At 31.5% G+C, this 22,701-nt stretch overlaps 3 protein-coding genes across 4 annotated transcripts in view; 2 read left to right on the forward strand and 1 right to left on the reverse strand.

Annotated features, from left to right (window-relative positions):
* Window positions 1-2,265, forward strand: part of LOC136974696 (ankyrin repeat domain-containing protein SOWAHC-like) — a 59,502-nt gene extending 57,237 nt beyond the window's left edge. Inside the window, exons 12-13 of the mRNA XM_067269638.1 lie at window positions 1,057-1,142; window positions 1,229-2,265. Of these exons, the coding sequence (XP_067125739.1) occupies window positions 1,057-1,142; window positions 1,229-1,283 (141 nt within the window). The 3' untranslated portion in view covers window positions 1,284-2,265. The remainder of the gene's footprint in view (window positions 1-1,056; window positions 1,143-1,228) is intronic.
* Window positions 2,266-7,746: 5,481 nt separating this feature from the next.
* ast (protein asteroid) lies at window positions 7,747-18,189 on the forward strand. Of its 2 annotated transcripts, XM_067269579.1 has the most exons (3): window positions 7,747-7,982; window positions 8,128-8,322; window positions 16,198-18,189. In XM_067269579.1, the coding sequence occupies exons 2-3, from the start codon at window positions 8,165-8,167 to the stop codon at window positions 18,119-18,121; spliced, it is 2,082 nt and encodes a 693-aa protein (XP_067125680.1). In that variant the 5' UTR covers window positions 7,747-7,982; window positions 8,128-8,164; the 3' UTR covers window positions 18,122-18,189. The 2 variants fall into 2 exon arrangements, with proteins under 2 accessions (XP_067125680.1, XP_067125679.1); XM_067269578.1 differs by having other exon boundaries at window positions 7,747-8,322.
* A 1,715-nt stretch (window positions 18,190-19,904) lies between these two features.
* LOC136974666 (uncharacterized) lies at window positions 19,905-22,452 on the reverse strand. The gene is made up of 6 exons (XM_067269607.1): window positions 22,286-22,452; window positions 21,409-21,482; window positions 21,258-21,341; window positions 21,119-21,178; window positions 20,974-21,044; window positions 19,905-20,074 (listed from the first exon to the last, which is right to left on the reverse strand). Exons 1-5 carry the CDS (start codon window positions 22,380-22,382, stop codon window positions 20,982-20,984), a joined length of 378 nt encoding a protein of 125 aa, XP_067125708.1. The 5' UTR covers window positions 22,383-22,452; the 3' UTR covers window positions 19,905-20,074; window positions 20,974-20,981.
* Between the last annotated feature and the right edge of the window lie 249 nt (window positions 22,453-22,701).

A 22,701-nucleotide genomic window follows, 5' to 3' on the forward strand; every position in this document is an offset into this window, starting at 1 on the left:
GAACAAACAGTATTCAAGAAAGGAATAAAGAACACTTCTCTAACTCGGTCCCGAATGAAAATATCTACTTTATTATTTATTTATTTATTTTTTTTACTAAATCCCTTCTTTTTTCCTGCAGATTTTATTTTAATATATATATATATAGGATAATTTACATGGTAGCGTGGTAGAGGGGAAATTTAGATTATCTTCTGCTCTACTACTGTTTAGAAAAGTCACATAAATCTCTTACCTTAAAAAATTACAGATTTTTCTACAGAAAATTTGGCAATAATGCATATTTTTTGAGGTAGGAATTTAATAAATGGATTTATAAGTGTAGTAAGTCCATAAAATTCAATATCTTTAACATGGAAAACTCATAATTGAACTTCATAGCTTGTATGTTGTAAGCTCCTTTCAGTAAGAATGATACTTGATATATTTCGTTAAAGGCTTTTTTACTTTACTTACACCATAATAATTTGCCTTCCTTCTGCTTACTTCTGCCCACTTCTGCTAAGCCCACATTTTGTAGGAATCCAGATTATGTTGCAAATGTTTCAGGACATATTCTATGATGTATAATGGTTCTTACATATAACATGGAATGATTATAGGATTGTAGGATTCGACTCAATTTGATCTGAGTTTTATATATACATACAATCTTTCTAAAAGTGGATCTTACTCTTGGCCTTTCTGGTTTGGTTATTTTAGGTAATTTTTTTTTTGTGTGTGTGTTTTTATTGGAGTACGGCATCGGAACTATTGAAGGAATGGAAGGGAGAGAAGGGAATATGTGAAGCAGAAAATTTGCATTCACTTTTTCCTTCAGCGAAGAAGGTTTAGGGAGAAATTTGTAGTCTGCGAGGCAAGCATCTCAAAATCCTCTCTTCACTCGCCATTTTGCATATGTCCGAAAGACGGATTTTCCAGGCCAGAAATCGCCTGGCCAGGATCAACCCGACTTGTGAAATCTTCTTCTATGCATGATATTTTTTCTTCTACCTCTTTTTTTTCCTATCTGTATAGATTTTTTTATTGCCGTCCTTTTTTTTCTGGTTTGTCTAGTTGGCTTCCAAGATGATGCCTCCTCCGAAATCCGCACCTCCGAAGAAGAAGAAATTGAAGAAACCAATGACGAATGATCGCGAAAGGTAAAAATTGCTTCCTCTATACGACTCTTCAAGTAAATTCTCCGCTTTCAGAATTCGATTTACAGAGAAAACATTTTGTTTTACAGCAACTCTTTCGGAAAAGGAAAGATGGTGGAAGTTGAGGATGCTTCGTTTTGTTAATCTACCATCGAATATATTTTTTAATCTCGCGCTGTTTCGTGAATATTCATTCGACGAGGGCTTCCTTTTACTTAAAATTTTCTGTAAATTGCGCCATTTTACACGATTTTTTTATACTGTTAAGCCCGAATAGTTGCGAACTTTACGACATATATGAATCTCATTCTTCTTGTTTTTATATTTATATATGTACATATATACAGTATATAGATAGGTACTGTATTTTTTTATACTTCTTTACGAGGCTCGACGTAAGTAAATTTGTATACAATGAACGAACGCTACTTACAAAAATCCTAGGAGAAGCGCTGTTTTCTGTTTAATAACCATTCAGCATAATAAATCATGGGAATGCGGTCGTTATGATTCTATTCTCTTTGTCTCGGGCGAATTACTTGTATTGTTATTAATGGACTAGTGGAAAATTTTTTTATCGTTTTTAATTTTGATGCGGTTTAGTCTCCCTAGTTACCATTTTGTCTTAAGACAGTTCATTTATCAAAGCGTGTACCTAGTTAGGAGTTCGTTTGAACTGTTGTAATGGCTAAGCCATCATATCTCATAAAAAGTGTCAAACTGAGATCTGTTTTTATCATTCGCTGTAAAGTATCCCCCCGAATTGGGGTCAAGAATAACTTGTAAGTATTCTAGATTGATGACTCTAGTTTCTCGCAAGAATCATTTTAAAATTTCGCCCATTTGGGTCTACAATTTACATATTTAAATCCATTTCTTGCCTGGTAAACCGGCAATATACAGCAAGGCCCAAGAATCATGTATTTTGTTTACATTTTACACAATTAAATTCATTTCTTTCGGGGTCTCTTGCTGGGTAAACCGACAATTTACAGCAAGACCACACGCGGAAACTCGTACGTATTGTTACGTAAAGGCGAGAATAATATTGTTGATACTGTTAACGATGTGAAAGACATTTTTTTTTTGTACTTCTTATTAATAAAAAAAGGTACCAAACCAGAAAGTAGTATTTATCGATATAGCTTAAGCACAAGCGTCAAAATGAATCCGGCTCATTCTGATGCGGGTGTTATGTCTGCCATTAATCAGGCCAGGTCTCATACCTTCAATACTAACGCCTTTTCCTCTGCAAGCGGCAAAATGATGAGTTGCATTGTTGGCTTGTCGACGGCAATAAAAAGACCCTCTAACCGCTCCCCTGTTGGAATTTAATAGAATTCCGTGTACAACGTTGGATAAAACAAGTAGTAATATGACGTGTCTGGCTGATAGTTGATGTGGATGGAAGGAAATGGCTTAGTAATACTTTGCTGTGATAAATTTGGGAGGAAAGAGGATTGCGAACATCAACGTCTTGCTGAGAAGTCGTTTAGGAGATTCTGAATCTGTTGTAGTCATTCTAAATATGAGATGTGTTGTCAGAACCGGGATAACTTTTATTATTACACTGAATAAAGCTCGCCAGTCTGCACTCCTTTTAAAATGGAAATATTCAAATAAAGCTGGGAAGAAGGATGAATATGTTAATGCAGCGAGCCAACCGGTTGCAAAACCTTTCATGCCAACCTGTAATACATAAGCAATTTTTAATTACCCGTTATAACGATTCTATCTTTTTTTATTCTTTTATATCGGGGACGAGAAACGTGTTACGTAGCCAAGACCAAAGGAAGGATCGTTGTCACATTCGCGCCATCTGTCGGACTAAATTCAAATTTTAAACTGTGCGAAATACAGGTATTTAATATACACTTTAAACAGTAAATTAAAGTGACTTTAATATAGTATTTTATAAATTGCATTGTAAAATTTAATCGTGGCCATTTTTCTTCTACTTTTTTAAAAAGTAATTGATGAGAACTTGTAATTTTTTCCAGCAGAGGGCAGCAGCTAGCAGGGTGTAGGTGAGCGTATCCTTGAGGAATATCCTTATTTTTAAAATATGGACTCTGAGACACGAAGGGAGGAAATTTGAAGCCGAAGCATGTATCGTGTTTGATACAGCCGTGACAATACTTTAACAAACAAAACATTGTAAATTTGAACTGGGCCGCTATAAATTTTTGCTGCGATACGACAAAATTACTTAATGAAATTAGTTTGTCGTCGCTACTTGTATGCAAAAATCTTTAAATTTTAATTATTTTTTTACGTTAATAATTCAGGCAAATATGAATGATTAACTTTCTTTTTCAGTGTTTACAACCGATAAATCAGGGCTTAACTACGGTGAATAATGTCTGGTCCTCCTCATTTAACGTAGAATTTATATAATCTAAATTGGGGTCATCTGAACTATCTTACAAATTTGCCCTTGACCCTAGCACAGGCTCCTAAATTGAGAGAGATTCTACATTTCCACTAAGAAATGATGAATTTTTGTGGAAAAATTAATGATTTATTCTGCAAAATGTTAACTAGGGATCATCAGTGAGTCAACATCGACCCCAGGGACCTTGAAATTTTGCAATTAGTTAACTGGAACAATTCCATTAGAGGTACAAGATCCAGATACATCTGCTCAATATCGGTTAACAGGGCCCCGGCCAATGAGGGCAATATTCATTGATCGGGATCTTTAATGGTTTCTTTTTTGATCAGCAACTTGATTGAATAAGAACAGATAACCCCCATTCGGTCATTAGACCTCATATCGTTCTCCTAATGATGATTCGACAGATCTGCTCCCTCTCAAAACGCCCTGGCTAATTTGGCGAGGTAGAAATGGCCCTCCCGATGAATAACTCATCCGGATAATAAAGTTTTTCCCCCTCGCATTGAGCTTTTTCACTGTTATTTTTGATTACTTTTATCTAATTAATGTTTGTGGTCGCGAGATTTGTGAGTCATTACACCCTGCAGAGTAACAGGTTGAGCCACTACTTTCAATTGTGAGAATCAAATATGCTAATCTCTCGGATCTAAAACTTTAGAAAGGATAGAACTCTTGTAAAGCCTCCACAAATGGGGACCTGCTACTATGGTAAAATACAGTAATTAGAGCAAGAAATTAAATGTTATGATTAAACAATGCTGCTATATTGCGCAAATTAAACTACTATTGTCGATAATTACATAGTGTAGTGTATTGTTGCCATTATTAATCATTATTGCTATTGATATCAAGTATTGCCTCTTCTCCTCCACAGTAATTTTTCAATGTAAACTGAAGCCTAGATGCATAAAACACTGGATTTTAGCACCAGGAGGGCCCCAAAGTTTAGTGTTTTAAGTAAAAGATTTAATATGAAAATTACCCTGGATCCTATGCTAGACAAAAAGACCCACCACATATGTAGACTGATGATGATGTATTTTTACATAACATAAATAATGTAAAATATAAGCATTGTACTATTATTCACCAATCGATGATGATAGTAATATTTATGGGTTTGATATTAGCACAGCAACGCCATTGACATATAATAACAGTACAGTATTATTGTACTTAGAGCCTAATTTAGATTTAAGCTAAACAATCCACATCTTAGCCTCACGTTACCGGGGCCTCATACTACAGTTTATACATATTGCCTCTTATTATATGGCAGAAGAAGAGCCTACTGTATGTTTTAGCGCACAGCAACAATTTTAAATCCGGTTACAACTACTACACCAATGTGCATTGTAAGCGTTAACACTAAAGTTAATACAACACACAAAAATTGCTCACTCTTTATCTATAGAGGCTATATTTTTTAATCCCCGTACAAAAGTATTGGCACGATACATTGTTCTTACTCATAAATAGTTAATCACGATGCAAATGGAGACCTAAAAAATAACAATAAGAGAATGGCAAGCAAATACAAAACACGATTGAAACAGGGAGGGGGTTGCCAGCATTTGATAACGCAATCTAATTTGAGAGACAGAGTTGTCGTAATAGAAAAATAGCCATCTTGGCATTACGTCCAATTTTGACAGAGGAGAAGAGTTCATCTGAAAGTATAATTTAATCACGACAACCTCACACCGGACATATTGGTTCCGATTCACATAAAGTCCAGTGAATCTACCGGACAACACAACCATCAGATAATGTTTAAAATTCATGAAAACTTTCCAGTTTATGTAAACACTGGATAAGTCTCTTTAATCGGGCGTGAGTACCTAAATACGTGACTTATCACGTCACGTGTTTGCTGTTAGTTTATTCGACTTCACGAAATAACTTAATGAAATATTGGCTTGTGAACGATCAATCTTGTCTTGGCAAATTATTTGCCTGCCATTTTCAACGTGTACAGATGTTACTTGATTTATATCTCGTATTGGTACCGACCGGATTTATCAATTTCTAGAATAATTTTAATCGATTTTTTAAAAAAAATATTTCGAATCGATTATGCAATTTAATCAACAAATTATAGATTTTTCCCGTTAAATTTCGGAGAAATCGTTACCGTTGAGACCATTCCAAAGTTGTAAATTACGGCACCTCCAACAGCAAGAACACGAAATAAAGGAAAATGAATGGCTCCCTCGCCTTGTAAACAACATTAAAAACATTTTACACGATAAATGCCTTAAAAATTAAACATTTAAACACGTGAAATTACTCATTAAACACATTAACACGACTTAAATCGAAGGACGATTCCAATTTGGTATCTTAATAAAATGACTTGTAAATGGTATTTTTATATTAATTTACACCTTCCGTCCTATACAGGTTGACATTTTTAATCCGAATTTAATTCGGAAATAGAATTTCTTAGGATTTTTGGGGGCAGAAGTTAATTTACCCCCGAAAACAAACGAGAAATTCTAAGGATCATCATCATTAATTACCATACCAGAAAGAAGAGAAGGGGGAAAATAATAATAATGTTGATAAATATTCAAAAAAAAAAAGAAAGAAAGAAAAAAAAAGATTACTTGATTAAACATAGAACCTTTTATCAAAATAAATTGACTCCATATAATTAATTATGTTATGAATAAGTGTTTAAAATTAATTATATTGTTTAATATGCATAAACCCTGCAAATTCTAACTTTCAAATTTATGAATTACTTTATAAAACATAAGGTATGTAAAGGGAAACATCTGTATTTTATTATTATTTTTTAATTAAATTTCAGGAGAAAGTGTATAGAATTTCTATAGTGATTTTTCATGGAAGACAGCCGGTAACCGATGTTAAGTATATAGAACAAATGGGAATTTTTCGAGTTGGTTCTCTTTAGATGGTTCCTTCTGCCATTTTACAAAGGCAGTTCAATATTGATGATTCTCTTTTAAATTTTAAATTCGATACTTTTGATACTTTGAAAGACGAGAAGAAGAATTTAAATTCTTTTCGGCTTTGTACTTAAATGTATTTCAGTTAGTTCACAATTAGATTTTTCATGATATAATTTACCCATTGCTTTATTGTGCAGTTTTAACGAGTTTTTTTTCGTTATAATCGTTTTTGTTTTCTGAAAATGTGTGGAATTTTCTGATGTAGAATGAAAATTTGAAAGTTTCGGTCATTAGAATGCGAAATTTGTGAGGTTTTCTGGCATTGATAAGTGGGAATTTAAGATTTTCTGACATTTAAATTAAGTAATTATTTTAAATAACCGGGATATACGAGGCTTATCAATGAATTTCCTAACTGTACAAAGGCAGTTGGAGTGTTTAAATTCCCTATTAACTTTTAACAGTAAAATGAAAGTTTATTGGTTGCTGCCTCAGTGAATGACGTACGATATCTTTAGGTATATCCCACGAATTTTTGAGAATTTCTGGATATACAAATTTCCCGTTCATACGTAGAGAAAAGCGCTACATAAATGAACACAGAAAGTAATTCCTTCGTGAAATTTAACATTTTTTTTTTAAATTTAAAATAATTCAAAATATGATTCATTAATTCTCAGAATATTAAATTATTTTTTTGTATTAAAAAAAATTATTCACTGAAGCCGTTAATTTAATTTTTGTTTAAATAAGTGCCAAAAGATGAAATTGAGGTAATTTGGCGAATAAATAGCACGTCAATTCCCATAATTTGTCACTAAAAGTAAAAGTGCTGCCATCTTTTGAGAGGTTAAATATTTAATGCCAGTGACGGCGATAGAAATTCGATTTTTAAATAAATATTTAATTTAAAATTAATGTATCAATTGAGTCAAAAATCCTTAATTTTTCTATAATTATTCGAAACATTATTTTTTAGTAAAAATAAAAATCGAGGAAATTTCGAAAATTTAAATCGATAATTATTCAATATCACTTCCTAAGCCTTTTAAATTTCGGTACTGCATACGAAAATTAACAACTAACTAACGTTTTCGATCGCCTATCGTATGCAGTACCGAAATTTAAAAGGCTTAGGAAGTGATATTGGATATTGGAGTAACGGTATGAGGATTGTTTTCGATAATTATTTATATCGATGATTATTAAATAAATTTTTTAATATTAAAGTAGAATTAATTATTAATTTAGTTTAGCCATTGTCATTTATTATTTACGAAATTAAATTTCGCTAATATTTATTGTTGCGATCGCCGGTTTCGGAATTATTCCTTTTTTTTATTTATTTTATAAACAATTTACAAACGCTATTGAGAGCAAAAATATTATTGATAAATGCAATTATAATGAAAATAAATAACAAAAACGAATTAATAATTTATATAAATGTCGGCCGCGTGGCTTATCAATAAACCATTGCCATAATAGACATCGAAGCTTAAAAATCACCAATTAGACAAAATTACAGTAAGTTGAATGAAATGTATATAAAATTTTAAATGTATAATTTTAAAACTTTTGAATAGATTTAGATGTAAATTTTTTACGTCATTAATTTAAATTTAATTTAAAAAAATTTCAATTAATTGTTGTTTCCAATTTTTAACACCAGGTAGCAGCAAAAAGTATTTGCCATATGTAAACAAAACATGGGAGTTCGCGGACTTTCCTCCTTTTTCGAAAAGAATTCTCATTTAAGGAAAGAATATCATTTACACGATACTAAAGTCGTTTTTGACGGTAATAATTTAGTATATTGGCTTTATAGAGGGAGTGCAGAGTTCAAATATGGAGGAGATTATGATAAGTAAGTAGTAATTGTTTATCAATACAATATTTACATGAGTTAAGCTTATGAATTTACACCTGAAAGCATTTAAATTTAAAAGTATAAGATGTTTGATGGTAAGAATACACAAGAATCAATTAGTCCAATGTTTACATGAGGATCAAATATATATTTTCATATTAATACATTAAATTGAGACACTGATTCAAAGGTTATTCAAAGTTCCACACTATTGCAATTTATGAAAGTAATTTTAAGTGGTGATTAGGAATTGCTAGGATCATTTACACATATCTTCTCTTACTGTTTTTCTGCCAGATCACATTTACGGGCTCGAGGAAGCCCATAATGTATTGTTACTCTTTCCAATTGGTTTTAATAAGATTATCGACTCTTAAAATTTATATTCTTTACTATTTTAAGAATCAGCTGGTTAAGTTTTCAAATGTATAAATACTGGGGCTTGAAAGTACTCATCTGGTAAAGATGTGGCATGTTCCGGGTTGGGTTGTATGGCATATGGTAGCTTTGTATTGGTTATCGTAGTCCTGCTTTTTGTCACGTCGTAAAATTTTTGGTCACGCACGTTTCAAGATAGTGTTGCGTTGCATGGGCTAGATTTTTATCAGGTACAAAATACAGTGCTATTTGAAAATAAAACATTTAAATGAAGCAAATGTTAAACTGAAAGATTGAGTTCTCCATTTAGTATTTTATATATTATGTTTACTACAAATCGATTCGAGTTGGATAGTTTATTCTCTGTATTTCTGTAAGTTTCATACTAGACAGTGTGTGTATATTTATTTCGGACTTGTGTTTTTGGATTTTCTATCTTTGAAACCTTTTACGGATGGATAACAAAACCAAAAATGCATTTCTGAAATACAAAAATATTCTTCCTATCGAATACTGACCAATGTGAATAAATTAATCAACTTTTTTATATAAATATTTTTAACTCGATTATCTTTAACAAAATTTTTATAGATTTAAAAATATAATAGATGTACTAATATAAGTGATGACAAGTTTCAAAAATGTTCCAAAAGCATTATGAAAATTAATAAGACTTTTGTTTTGATGTAGTTTTGAAATTATTTTTCTTTTTAATTTGTTTGTAATTTTTATTATTAATCTAATCTAACAGTTATTTATAAGTGTTACTAAACAATCTGCTGAATTATTATTGGGCTGTTACGACTACTTAATGATTAGAAACAAAGCATAATATAAGAAGCCTGATAATAATACAATTAATAACAATCTCATCGATTTAATTATCATTTTTATCACAAGCAAATTTAAATGTCATAATCTACTGTATTTTCTTTACATGTAAATTAGAAATGAATTTTTACTTCCATTTTGTTGTTTTAAAAGTTACTTTTATTTTTAATTATTTTACGTAAGGCATCACGGTTAACATAAGATTTATTATTTGAATTAATAAAAACAGATGGTGAAAGCTATTTTTATTAAAAATTTTATTTATAACAGATTAAAATTTTTTGTAGGATTGTCGATTAATCGGAATTCAATTAACTTTTAAATATTAAAAAAATAATAATCTTGCTTAAATGTGTTAGTTTAAAATGTTGTTAGCTTTATGTTTTAATAATTCTCTTAAATACTAATACTAAGTTCTCATATACACTTCTCTTCTAACATCATCATCATATTTTTAATTGATTGATATAGTTAATAGATATCAATTATCTTTAACATTGCATGACATATTTTTTACATTTATAATGTTTTAAGTCTTGTGATATTGTCTTGATACTTTAATGAGAAACAGGAATAATTGGGTTGCAATTTGAAAAAATTGTAGGCCCGCTGTTGTCCTTCCGTATGTCCGTCTTTCCTTAATCTTGAGAATGGAGTTGGATAGATGTAAGCCGAGACCAAATATGGAAACCTATTAACTATATATGAACTTCCGGTGCAAACTGGAAGTCGTGTTATTTCAATTCAAAAAATCTTTTCCCGAAAAGTGTTAGTTAGTTAGTTGACTGGCATGACTCGATTATTAAAGGAAAAGTATGATGTACAGGGGCAAGCCACTATTGATCTGAGGTGGAGAGCATACATTTTAAATTAAATTAATTAAAAATTGCAATCTGGCATTGTGATGATGTCACAATAAATAATTGCTTGTTGATAATATTTATTATTTGAGTTCTAGTGAAGAACTTTTTTATAAATCTAAAAATTAAATAGTTGCTTCATTTTCTTTTTCTTTTCCTATTTTGTAATTTCTAGTTATAAGTATGCAGGGATTCAAACCACAAGAAAAAAACAGAAAGATTCAGTTCCTGTTTATAGAGCTTTTTAGAGTTTCTGTCTCAGTTTCTATTCAATATTTTCTTCTTATCTGATCTTTAATAAGCAATAATTGATTCACCAGTTAGTTAGTTCATTGGTTACCAAATTGGTTAATAAAAATTTGCAGTTATGATATTAATCAGTAATAAATTTTATAGAAAAATAATTAAAATACAAATTTAAAATAATCATATTATTGTTAACAGAGATTCTAACAAAATATTATAAAATAAAAAATCCAACCAAATATTCATTAAAAAAAATATAAATTTGTTGTTATAAGTACAAATTACATAAGAATGACTTGAACAAAGTACATGTATACTAACATTTTGTTATATTGATTAACAAATAATGTCATTTTGTAAATTTTCAAATCATTATCATTATATATTATATTATACAGGTAACCCCCGTATAACACGGGAGTTACGTTCCAAAAAATTGTCATGTTATACGAAACAAAGAACTAGTGCGAAAAGGGGGGTTAGGTTCCAAGAATTAAAAAACATGCTGTTAAATCCTTCTTTAAATCGGATTTATTATTCACAAGTCGAAAGGCAAATACAAAATTTCAAATAAAAATAACAATATACTGAATATTATACTGTAAAAAAATAAAATAATTTATATTGTTAATTTAAATACTTGCTAGGGGCACCCCTAGTGGCCATTTTTGGCATACATTGATAAAATCCCAGTTTTCAGCTTTATATAGTAGATTTTTTTCATGGGTAAAATGCTTATTTATTATTTTACCAGAGGATTATTCATCCTATATGATGATCTCAGCATGAGTATCAACTAGTAACAGTTTTTATTACATTTCATGTTGTATGAGAGTTTTATTTAATTCCTGAACCGTGTTAGAATGAACCTGTGCTATAAAAGCACAGTGTTATACGGGGGATGTTCCCAATTCTCGAACCATGTTAGAGCAAATCCATGCTTTAGAAGTACCGTGTTATATGGGGGTTACCTGTACTTCAGATTTCATATTTGTGTGTAAAGGCAATAGAATATATATATCAGACTAGAAATTAATCCTTTTATACTTATTTATATTGCTAAAGCAAACTGCTAAAACAATCTTAGAATATTTGAATGGAAAGAATTATCCCTTATATCCTCTATTTTATTTGTATTTTGCACAGTATTTTTTATTTCATTCATAATTTATTTAGTGAATAAAAAATGTTATTCATTCATTAGAAAAAAATATTTTTTGCTAGATGTTTGTAAATTTTTTCAATTTCTAAGGGGCCTGGTTCTAGTGACACACTCAGGATTTAATCTTGGGAAGCCAAATTGAATGGATAAAAACATTTTAAATCTAAAATTCAGTAAAATTTTCGGGGATACTATAGATTACTATCTATGGAATTTCGGGACTTTGAGTATATATCTGAACTGAGGGGACCGAGACGAGTTCAACGATACCCTACTTTTGGACCGGAGACGAAAAATAAAAAAGTTATCATACTTTTTTCGGCGATCGCGCGATGATAGGGAGTTGCGTCGCTCTCTGCTAAGTCGGCCTCGCTATCGCGATCAGGAGTCCCGTCGCTTGCCGTTAAAATTGCCTTTAGTAGACGTTTCCCCCCTTTTTTTACTTCGTTCAAGAACTTCAGAAGTCGCGTCGCTCTCTCCGCTCTCATATCGCGTGTTTAACCCTCCGGGAGATGACCGTAGTCCGACGTCATGGTTTTCAGACTTTACCGCAAGATGGCAGTACTAGGAACTATGGTGCTGTCTTCATGAGAGCATTAAAAAAGTATGGTAAGTGAAAAAGTATGATAACTTTTTTATTTTTCGTCTCCGGTCAAAAAATAGGGTACCGTTGAACTTGTCTCGGTCCCGAGTTCCAATATATAATCAAATTTCTGAAATTCCATAGATAGTAATCTATAGTACACCCAAATTTTCACCTTACTTGGCTGCTAATTCATGAGTAGTATAGAAATAGAAGACGTGACACACCATAAATACAAAAAATGAAATTTAATTAGGTAAAGATTTTTTGGAAAATTTTCTAGTGTTCTTTTTCTTTTTCCATTGGAGGGTGCCAGGGCCCCCTTGGTCCTCTCTGGGTGCTCCATTGGGTCTACCTTCTAGCTATGGTCTTCTTAAGAAGCATTATAGAAATCTATGAGATAGTAAATTAATCAAATGAAATGTGGTAAAAAAATTTTTGAAATGCATCACAAAAATAATGCTGAATGATAAATGTATTTGCTGTACAAAAATAGTATAAGTTTGGCTTGAAACTTTTATATGGGATCATTTCTTAGTTCAATGTATTTGGTTTGTCAGGTATCATTTCCAGCTAATGGTAAGTGAGTTTTTCTAAAATCCCATCTAAAAGCTAAAGAACGTAAAACAGATTGGCCTTTAAGACCTCTCATAAATAAGTGTAGCCATACTGCATTTCTCTTAGAAAATAAACTTGCTAACATCTAGAATACTTAGTGATTCCATATATGTAATCAACTCAGGAATCCAAACTATAAATAAAGTGCATAAAGTCAAGCTGGTAGATCAAAGTATAGTTTTATAAATTAATATATGCAGTTTATACCCCTCTGCTAACACTTTTGAGGCAACAAAGTTTATAGAAATATTATTAAAGAACAAAATATCCAAGTATAATATGAAAGCCATTTCAGATTTCTATGCTTTGATTGATTTGCCAAACCAATTACTTTAGATACACGGGAATATTTTACTTATAACAGATGGGCATTCCAATGGATTCATTCTTGTGAACTGACTTAGCAGAAGTCTACTGGCTTCTACTAATTTGCTGTTTTTCTACTTCAAACTTTAAGTATTTAAACAAGAAAATTAAACAATAAATCAGTCCTCCAATTACTTTAGTACCAGATTGTAAATTGCATTTTCTTTCCATCCCTATAATCTTTGTAGGAAAGATGACATGAATTATTACAGTTATGTAAAAACCTCCTTTTCCAGTTACTAGTAATGTCACAGTAATTAATTCAATGATAGGGATAGGTAAGAAAAAAAAGCTAGGAGTATATGGCAAAGAGCTGGAAAAAACCTGGAAGCAGACCTTTCATTAAATTTCTCTGTTGCTGCAATATGTAGCAAATGCCCAAATACATAGCAGAATGTCAAAGTGATATAAAAGGCAGAGCAACAGTACTAGCCATCCTATTCTCAAAAATAATTATGAACCAAAGTAGAACAAGTTATTATTCAGAATAAAGTTATTGTTTAGCCCAAGAAACCAGAAAATATTCCTGGCATAAGCCATCTATATTAAGACTAACAATGCATGCAATATTTCCACATTAACTGTATGGAATTATGTTATTCTTTCTCTGCCGCAAGCATAATATTTTGTAAAAGAAAGACAAATGTTAATATTACAAAATTTAACTTTAACTGAAGAAGCTTTTCTTGACAAAAAGCAAAAGTACTTTTAATTGAAGAATCTGTCTGTATTGTGGATAATGTGAAATTATTCCTTTTTATTTACTCTCCATGAGATAAAGTAAGAAAGTTAGTTCAGTAGTAGTAAAGATGGTGGTAAACAGCTGTAATGCTTTCTTTTCATTTCGAATCTTAAAACCAAGTTTGGATTCTTAAAGCAACAGATATACACACAAACAAACCTCACAAAACCCAATAAATTTGTAAAGCCAAACAACCACTGGATTACATTGGGCTACTTTTCCTCAATTATATTTAATTACTTACTAAATAATTTGTCACCAGAGATAGGCATTAAGTGCCATCTCTTATAGATTCATGAAAATAAAAGATGGAACCTAAGGCCTCCTCTAGTGACAAATTATTTAGTAATTAATTAAATATAATTGAGGAAAAGTAATCCAATGTAATCCAGTGGTTATTTGGCTTAACAGATATTATTATATAGGGATATCGAAATAAAAATTTGTTACCACAGACATGCATTGTAAAATTAGGAGGTCTGTCAAAGGAATTAAAGACAACTGAACATCATATTGGGAAAAAGATACTTTTGAAATTACCCAGGCTAATATTTTAAAGATACTTTGGGAAATTCTATAAAAATATTAGATTGGGAACCATATGCAATGCGTATCAGACTTATATTAGGGTGTTTTGTACCGAGATGTCTAAGTGTTTGAGATAGTCTCCATGTTTTTAGTTGCATTTTAGGAGTGTCTTGTTAATTTCAAGTCTTTCCAAGTGTATATTTTTATTACATTTGTATTGTATTTTATAAGATTTGAATAACTGTTCCAGTTTTTTAGCTGGTGATTTGAATTGGATAAACTTAACAATGATCATTCAACAAAGTTGAAAACATTTGTTTAGTTATTAAATGTTTGTGCTGGAGTTTCAAGGTGCAGGTTATGCAATTAAAAATTCAAGCCTGTGAAGCAGTGGCTGCTCTATAGATGCAGGGTAAATGCCAACTGTGGGTTATATGGAAATAATAATACAGTACAGGGAATGTATTTTAAAATGAATGTTTTGTTTTAAGTCAAGAATGCTGTAAAACAATTTCAAATTTGGAGTATAAAGAAGTTTAAAAATATTTGTTTATTATAACAAATGAAGTATCTTGGGATAAATAGTTGAAATTTAGTAAAACAGATTCTGTAGTTTCAAAATAAATAAAGGATGGAGCAATTTAAAAGAATTGAAAAATGCTTTAAAGGAATTTATACTAATATTTTTGTATAGATTCTTTCAGGTTAGTTCTACCTGTTTCAGATACAAAAGTTTCTGAAGACTGTTCCAATCTTGTTGATCATTTACGTATCAGAAAGTGGAACACTAATCTAAAAGAAATTGTGTACATTTTCTGTATTGGTTTAGATTTCATTTAAGTTTTTGATGGAGAATTCTGTTATTTAAATAGAATAATTAGAGTTTATTTATAATTATAAAATGTAAATCTAACTTCAATACAAATTTGAACTATAGTTACATTTTATAAATTGATGATAAATTATATACAGTGTGACAATTTCATGTAAACTTTATAAAGTACATATGGAATTTTAAACTTCAATAACTTTAGCTGTACACATGATAGAAGGGTACTACAAACAGTATTTAAAAGCTAAATATTATATTGCAATAAAATTTTATTTTAAATTTCAGCATGACCATCATTTGCAACATATCTTTCAAGCTTATTTTCCCACTCGTGGACAACATTTTAGTCACTGCTCGATGATTTTTTAAGTTAAAATTAAAATCAGAATCACAAATATATCAAAATTATGTTTACAAGTTTTGGCATAATCCCATAAAAAGTAATCTGTTGGGGTCCGAGCACACAAACAAGGTGCGCCATTTTACTGGAATATGTGTTAATATACTGATTAATAAGTTCTGTAGAATTGCAAAGTATTATTCACTGTTGACAGTTATTTCTTCAAAACTAATGGGGCTATAACATATGACATAAAAATTTAAAAGACATTAAAGAAATCAGAAATTAAGTTTTTAAATTCTGTTTACAATAGATTTTAATATACAAAGTGTATAATAAATTTAACTTTTACCATTTGAATAAAACGAATTTTATTATATTTCCAGATTTTCCGTGGCCGTTTTTGATTATTTTGAACATTTCAAAACTTGCAATATTACTCCTTTAGTGGTATTTGATGGAGGAACCGACTGTACGGAATGGCAGTTTCTCAGAGCGCAAAGGCGAGCTGTGGACAGATTAAATTACTGTCACGAAATATGTCAGTATGGAAAAACGCCTAATTTCGTCTTACCGATATTGGTATGGGATGTTTTCAAAAACGTTTTGAATGAACTAGGAATTAGGTATGCCCAATGTGATTTTGGAGCCGATGATCAAATAACAGCGTTAGCAAATTATTACAAATGTCCAGTGATTAGTCAAGACAGTGATTTTTATATTTTTAATATAGAAAATGGATATATTTCAACCGGACTCATCGACTTAAACGTGAAAACAGAAACCAAACCTAAAAACAGTTATAAATATTTGAAATGCGAAATATATTATATAGACGACTTTTTGGCTAAGACTGGGCTTAACAAAGATACGCTGCCTTTGTTTGGAACACTCATGGGTAACGACGTTGCAGCAACTAAAGTATTCGACAATTTCTTTAATAAAATATCTTATTCGAAGAAGAAGAAACACGGAGCAACTATACGTCACAATAAAATGATTGGCCTTCTCAGATGGATGAAAACGTATTCGGTAGACGATGCGATTCAACAAGTGCTGAATGCATTACATAAAGATAAAAGAGAGGAGGCCAAAAGTATTATAGACGAAAGTCTGAAAGAATATAACAAAAGAGACATTACTCTTACAAAATATTTAGATAATGCAGAATGTGAAGACAAATTCGAGGATTTCAGTTCGTTAAGTTTTAAGGGGAAGACATTACCTCATTGGTTTGTGAGAAAGTTTCGTGAAGCCCAGTTCGAATCTATTTTAATGAATATTGTCGGGGTACACAGGATTTTTCTTCCAGCACAAATTGACGATTTCAGTTGTCCCACAAGTTATCAGTGCACGTCATTATTAAGGAAAATTTTGTACGGGATATTTCTTCAACGAGATGCTGCAAAAACTGTTAGAGAATACGATCGATACGAAACTTGTCTTCGCAAGACTAATATTCAGCCAATTGTTACGATTCCGAGCTACGGAGACGTCCCTTATTTAGATAACATACCGAAAATGGACGTTAATCAACGAAAGAAATTCTTCTTAACTGTAATTGGTGTAAAAGAGAAATATTTAGAATGCTTTCCCGAAAAGTGGCACTTTATGTTCCTCGTAGTGTTTTACTGGTTAAATAATTCGGCACCTTTAATAACAGAAAATTTTCTAAATGCATTTATAGTCATGTTAATTTTTTATTCTGTCTTAAAACCAACGACGACCACAAAAGATTACAAACCCAAATCTCTAGACAAAAACCAAACTAAACTGAATATACAAGAACTGATAGAGACAATTTCTAAAGAAGAAGCCGAGAAAATATTGTTAAATATTAAGAAATTTACAAGACAACCAATTGTTAACCACGCTAACCCCATAAATATAGGTATTATACATAACTTCAGCCAATTACAAACTTCCTGTTTTTTTATCTCTCTATTTTGTAAGCTCTTTAGCATATATTTACCAAATCAGACTTTCAAATGGTTAAGTGGAACATTTATTTATAATTTAACAAAAGATTTAACAACAAGAAAAAACAAAGAACTGTACATCGAAGAAATTCTCGGACGGAGTTCCGCATCAAGCATTTTATTTAATAAAATAAAGCACTCGATTATGCTACACGTCTCTTCCGATCGTCTCTTATCCGACGACACCAAAACAAAGAAGAAAAGCAAGACGAAAACAAAGAAATCAAAACTTTCTGAATGTATAGAAGTCAACGAAAGTAACTGCTCCGAGGTGGAATTATTAGATAACAGATTTAAAAATCTTTTAAATGAGGTAACCAATAAGATTTGATTACTTTCTTGCATTATAAAATGTAATAAAATTTTAATATTTTGTAATAAAATGAATTTTTTATAGTTAAAGAAGAGTTTAAATTTTATTATACGGATTAATTTATGCAAAATAATCACTATAAACAATATTTATCGGCTCAAGGGCTTGTATAATTTAGCAATTTGCAGATGCTGCAAGGAAGATCATAGAATTATTAGACAAAGGATGAGGATTAAACACTAGATTATCTTCTATCATTTACAGAACATGAATAGGAAGGAAATTAATCAAACATATTTAAGTTTGCTCCTTTCGTGTAGTGCTTTCCGCTATTTTTTTTTTTTTTTTTTTTTTTTTTACACAACATTCCGAATTCGGAATTTTCTTCTATTTCCTCGTCTAGAAATTTTTTAGGCACGAATAAATTGAAACGTGGATTTGCGAAAAGACCCGGAGGTTAAAATTTGACACGATTCCAATACTCTCTTGTCACGTATACATAACAGTCGGGAAAGTAAAATGGCGCAGGCTGAAAACTTGATAACGGAATTATTGACACATCGCGAAAGGATGGGGAGAATTTGAATCTGTTGAAGGTTATAATGATCGTTGAAAACAAAATCGGAGAAAATTTCGTGTAGACTCAACCGATGTATAGTAACTGCACTGGTGTGAAGTTAGCACAAATTTTGGATCTATTTGAACTGTTAGTGCGGTTCTTAAAATAGGTGTACGAAAAATCGAAATGGTTCCAAAAGTTTCAGCCTGTACGCTATCTGAGAAACTGCATGAAATTTCTTACTTAAATTTTATTTATTTAATTCTATCTCCTTAATGTCGTATGCTATTTTAAATGATCGATGCATCCACTTGACTTAGATATGCGTATATAACAATTCCTCCCACTAAATACCAAAGTAATTACTTGAGATTTATACATTAAACTTAATGTTTCTGAACTTTACAAAATTGCCCTCTGAAATTCCCCATATATTTTTTCATATTTCCATTGTTTACTACAGGTAATATTACAACGGCTATAATACTGTAACCCCTACGAGTTATTGGACTAATTGTGTTGTACAGTACGTTGCATCTAGTACGCTATCCAGATATAGAACACGATATCCCAATTGCCATCGGAGATCCTTTGCAATGCGAAAATCCGTATGCAATAATGGGAGAAGTTCCACCCGCCGCTACTCCGTAACAATGATAAATTACACCGTCCAACCATTTCTGCCTAAAACTACTTGATACAGCCCGATATTCCAACTGCCTTCAGAAATTTCTCATACAGAGCAATATTTTTTATGTAAATTAACGTATATCGAAAATTTCCGACACAAACATGGGGATTCCACGATGTCACGAGACTCAGCGTAAGGCGTTGGAACGTTATGTCGAAGGAAAAACAACAGATATCGATGTCGGTGTTTGAACAATACGATTTATGTGAAGCCAGCGGGCCAATACCCGCGACAGAAGACTACATGTTGGCGGATGAGGGGGCAGCACCGTAGCCTAAGCTTACTGTGACGTCAGCTGCGGGGTACAAAACGCATCTGTCGAGAAGAATTCAAACAAAGCGCGCATTTTCCCGTTTTTTTGCTTTGGTTACGTCGTGAAATGCGAAATCAAAGAAAGAAGATCAACAGAAGGACACATATTCCATTTAGAATTTCAAAACTCCCCTCCCGCTATTATCTTTTTACTGTCGAACACACCCGTAATATCGGTTAAGAGCACAATACTTTAAATGTTAATTAAATTACTTGTTAGATTTAATGAGTCTACATCGTTTATTTGCTTACGAAACTTTATTTTAATGCTAAAATATGTTTTACAGATATTTATATTGAAAATTTCATTTAATATATATTTAAAATGAAGACAAATTTTAATTAATGGTATTCGGATCTGATATCTTTTAACACGAAATGATTAATCAAATTTCGCAAAAGTTCCGATCTGAAATAGAAAATTTTGTATGCAATACAGTATTTAGCACATTAAAAACTAAAGTATAAAGTCTTAGAAAAAATATATTATTTTTGTTTTCTTTGACTGCAATTAATTTTTAGACTGTCTTAACGTACCGAATGTCACAAATTTTCTATTATGAGGAAAGACATGACAGATTTATTGTTAATTACGTAGTGTGAGCCAAAAATCCCGTTCTCTTTACGATACATGCCATAAGTGAACCCACTTAGGACGCATATCGGAAATAAGGGTAAAGTTCTTAATTGTGTGTCAATGTTTGGTTGTTTTTAAAAGAGTGCACAAAAATTCATTCAATCGTCCATCATCAACCTTTTCCCTTTGCTTAATAAAGATTCGTATCGAGCCTTATCCACGCGCACAATATTATTCGGATCCGTAAGGGACCCCTGGTAAGGTCTCCTTGTAAGATGCAATAGAACTCAACTTCGAAAATACTGGCACCTGTTTAGGCATTAGATACGTGAAGAAAACTGAGAAAACTACACATGGCCACTCCGTTGGCCAGGCGCAAACCGCCAATATATCCGTGTTCGATGGTTTTATCCACTTGCCACTGGTGGGCTTCCCTCTTGCAAAGCGATGGAACTTTTGGCCCACTCTCAATGTCCGTCTATTTCACTATGCTTACAGAGAGAGGACTCAATTCAAACGCTATTTTTTCTCTTTTTTATAAATCAGTTAGCTCGTAAGTATCTATAGGTGCCCTTCAAGTATTACATTAGCAAACATTAGTTCTTTTTACCCCATCATTACCAGTCAGAAGTCGAACTATATCCCTCCACGTATACCCCTTCCCATGAACTAATGACGTAATACTTGAATGGTCACACATACAATATTCACAATTAATTAAAATATTCTACCATTTTGTTTATTCCATTGGCCCAATTGTTATCTTTTCCAAGCATCTGCTCATGTTCTCGGCTCCGACGGCCTTCAATAAAAATTGTTATTAATCCACCTTTGTATAATGTAATAGTAACACAGCAGCGCATCGTCTGTACTTACATATTTTGTAAACAGTTTTTCATCGAAACATTTGCTATATCTTTCGTAGATATCATCATTCTAAAATTAAACAATTATTTTATTATATCGTAATTAAATTAGTAAATTATGTTCAAAGGAAAATTCATCTCGACTTTACTTCTTCTCCGGCATAAATCGTACAAAACTCTTCTAAATAATCCAGTGGCGAAGATAAACCAAGACATTCCAAATAATTATTTACCTACAAATAATTTAAACTAAGTGATATATATTTAATTATAATTAAACTTATATTACGTTTAACTTACAGCATTTTTGCCTTCTTCACTCCTGGTACTTTCTACGCAGTTTAAATATTCAATTTTCATTTCCGTATCCAATTCTGTTAATAATCAATTAATTAAAGTACGGAGAATGTAAAAATACAGTCATACCTCGTTATAGTGCCACCCTCTTAGTTGTATCCTTCGTTATCGGAGTTCCTAGTGCCAATTTCAGAGGCTAACAAAATGGCGGCGCCGTATCGAGGTTTGACTGTACTATTGTATTACTTGTATTTCTGGTATTTTTTTTGTATTTTTAGGCTGAAAATTTTTATAAAATAATAATTTAAAATATATATTAAATTTATTTAAATTATTTGCAATAAACGAGTCACAAAGAAAAGAAAAGATTCTCTCTTTCTCTCATATTCCTCCCTTTGCATCAGCATGTATAATGTTGATTAGTAAGGTGATGAAAGTAGGCATAGATCTATTCTAAATAACAGTATTTACTCCAGTAGAAGTTCGTTAATTCGGTATTAACAGGACTTAAATGGTGCCAGATTACCGGACGTCGTAAAGTTCCGTAAGTTACGTGCTACAGATGCTGCTGTACATTTTGTAGCAGAGCATACTTTAAGCGCGCGTTGTTTATTCTAATCAGTCTAATCGCTGTGGAAATGACAGTGCATGATTGTACTGTGATAAAATAGATTGAAAAACAATTAAAAACGTTAGTGCCCGTGTCCAATTTGGCGGAATATTAGCGTGCCTGATTGACGAACTTCTACTGTATAAAGTAATTTTTCCCTCGGGAAAATTTAAAATAATTTTGATTTTACAAGACACGAATAGGCTAGTCACGTGGATTTTAAACTCTACTCTCCAAGTTACAAAATGCATTAGAAAAAGTTATTCTTACCACAAATTCTTTCTCTTATTTCCATTCCGTCTTCAAGGGAATTAACCGAAAAGCAAATAATATAAATGAAAATGAAGATGAAAATAACTGTCTTCATGTTCACTCAATGGTCAAAGAACCCAACTTTTCTTAATAACGAAAAGGAAATGGAATGATATAGCCTATAAGTTCTACTGGATTTCTTTCACGAATTAAGGAAGTTGTTATCCGAGTATTATACTTCCTTCTTTAAAATTTGATTGTAACGACGTTATTATAGAAACACCATGAAAATATTTAAAAGTTTTGATTCTCGCTTCTACGACTTATCGGTCGTTAAACGAGCCGCAATTACTAGTAAGCATAGTGTCCTAAATTAGGAATGTATTCTTATGGGTATGAATGGGTTTTATAGATAAAACTGTAAACGCTAATAA

This window comes from Centruroides vittatus, unplaced genomic scaffold, assembly GCF_030686945.1.
Source record: "Centruroides vittatus isolate TY-2023 unplaced genomic scaffold, ASM3068694v2 contig_352, whole genome shotgun sequence".
Taxonomy (NCBI): Eukaryota; Metazoa; Arthropoda; class Arachnida; order Scorpiones; family Buthidae; genus Centruroides; species Centruroides vittatus.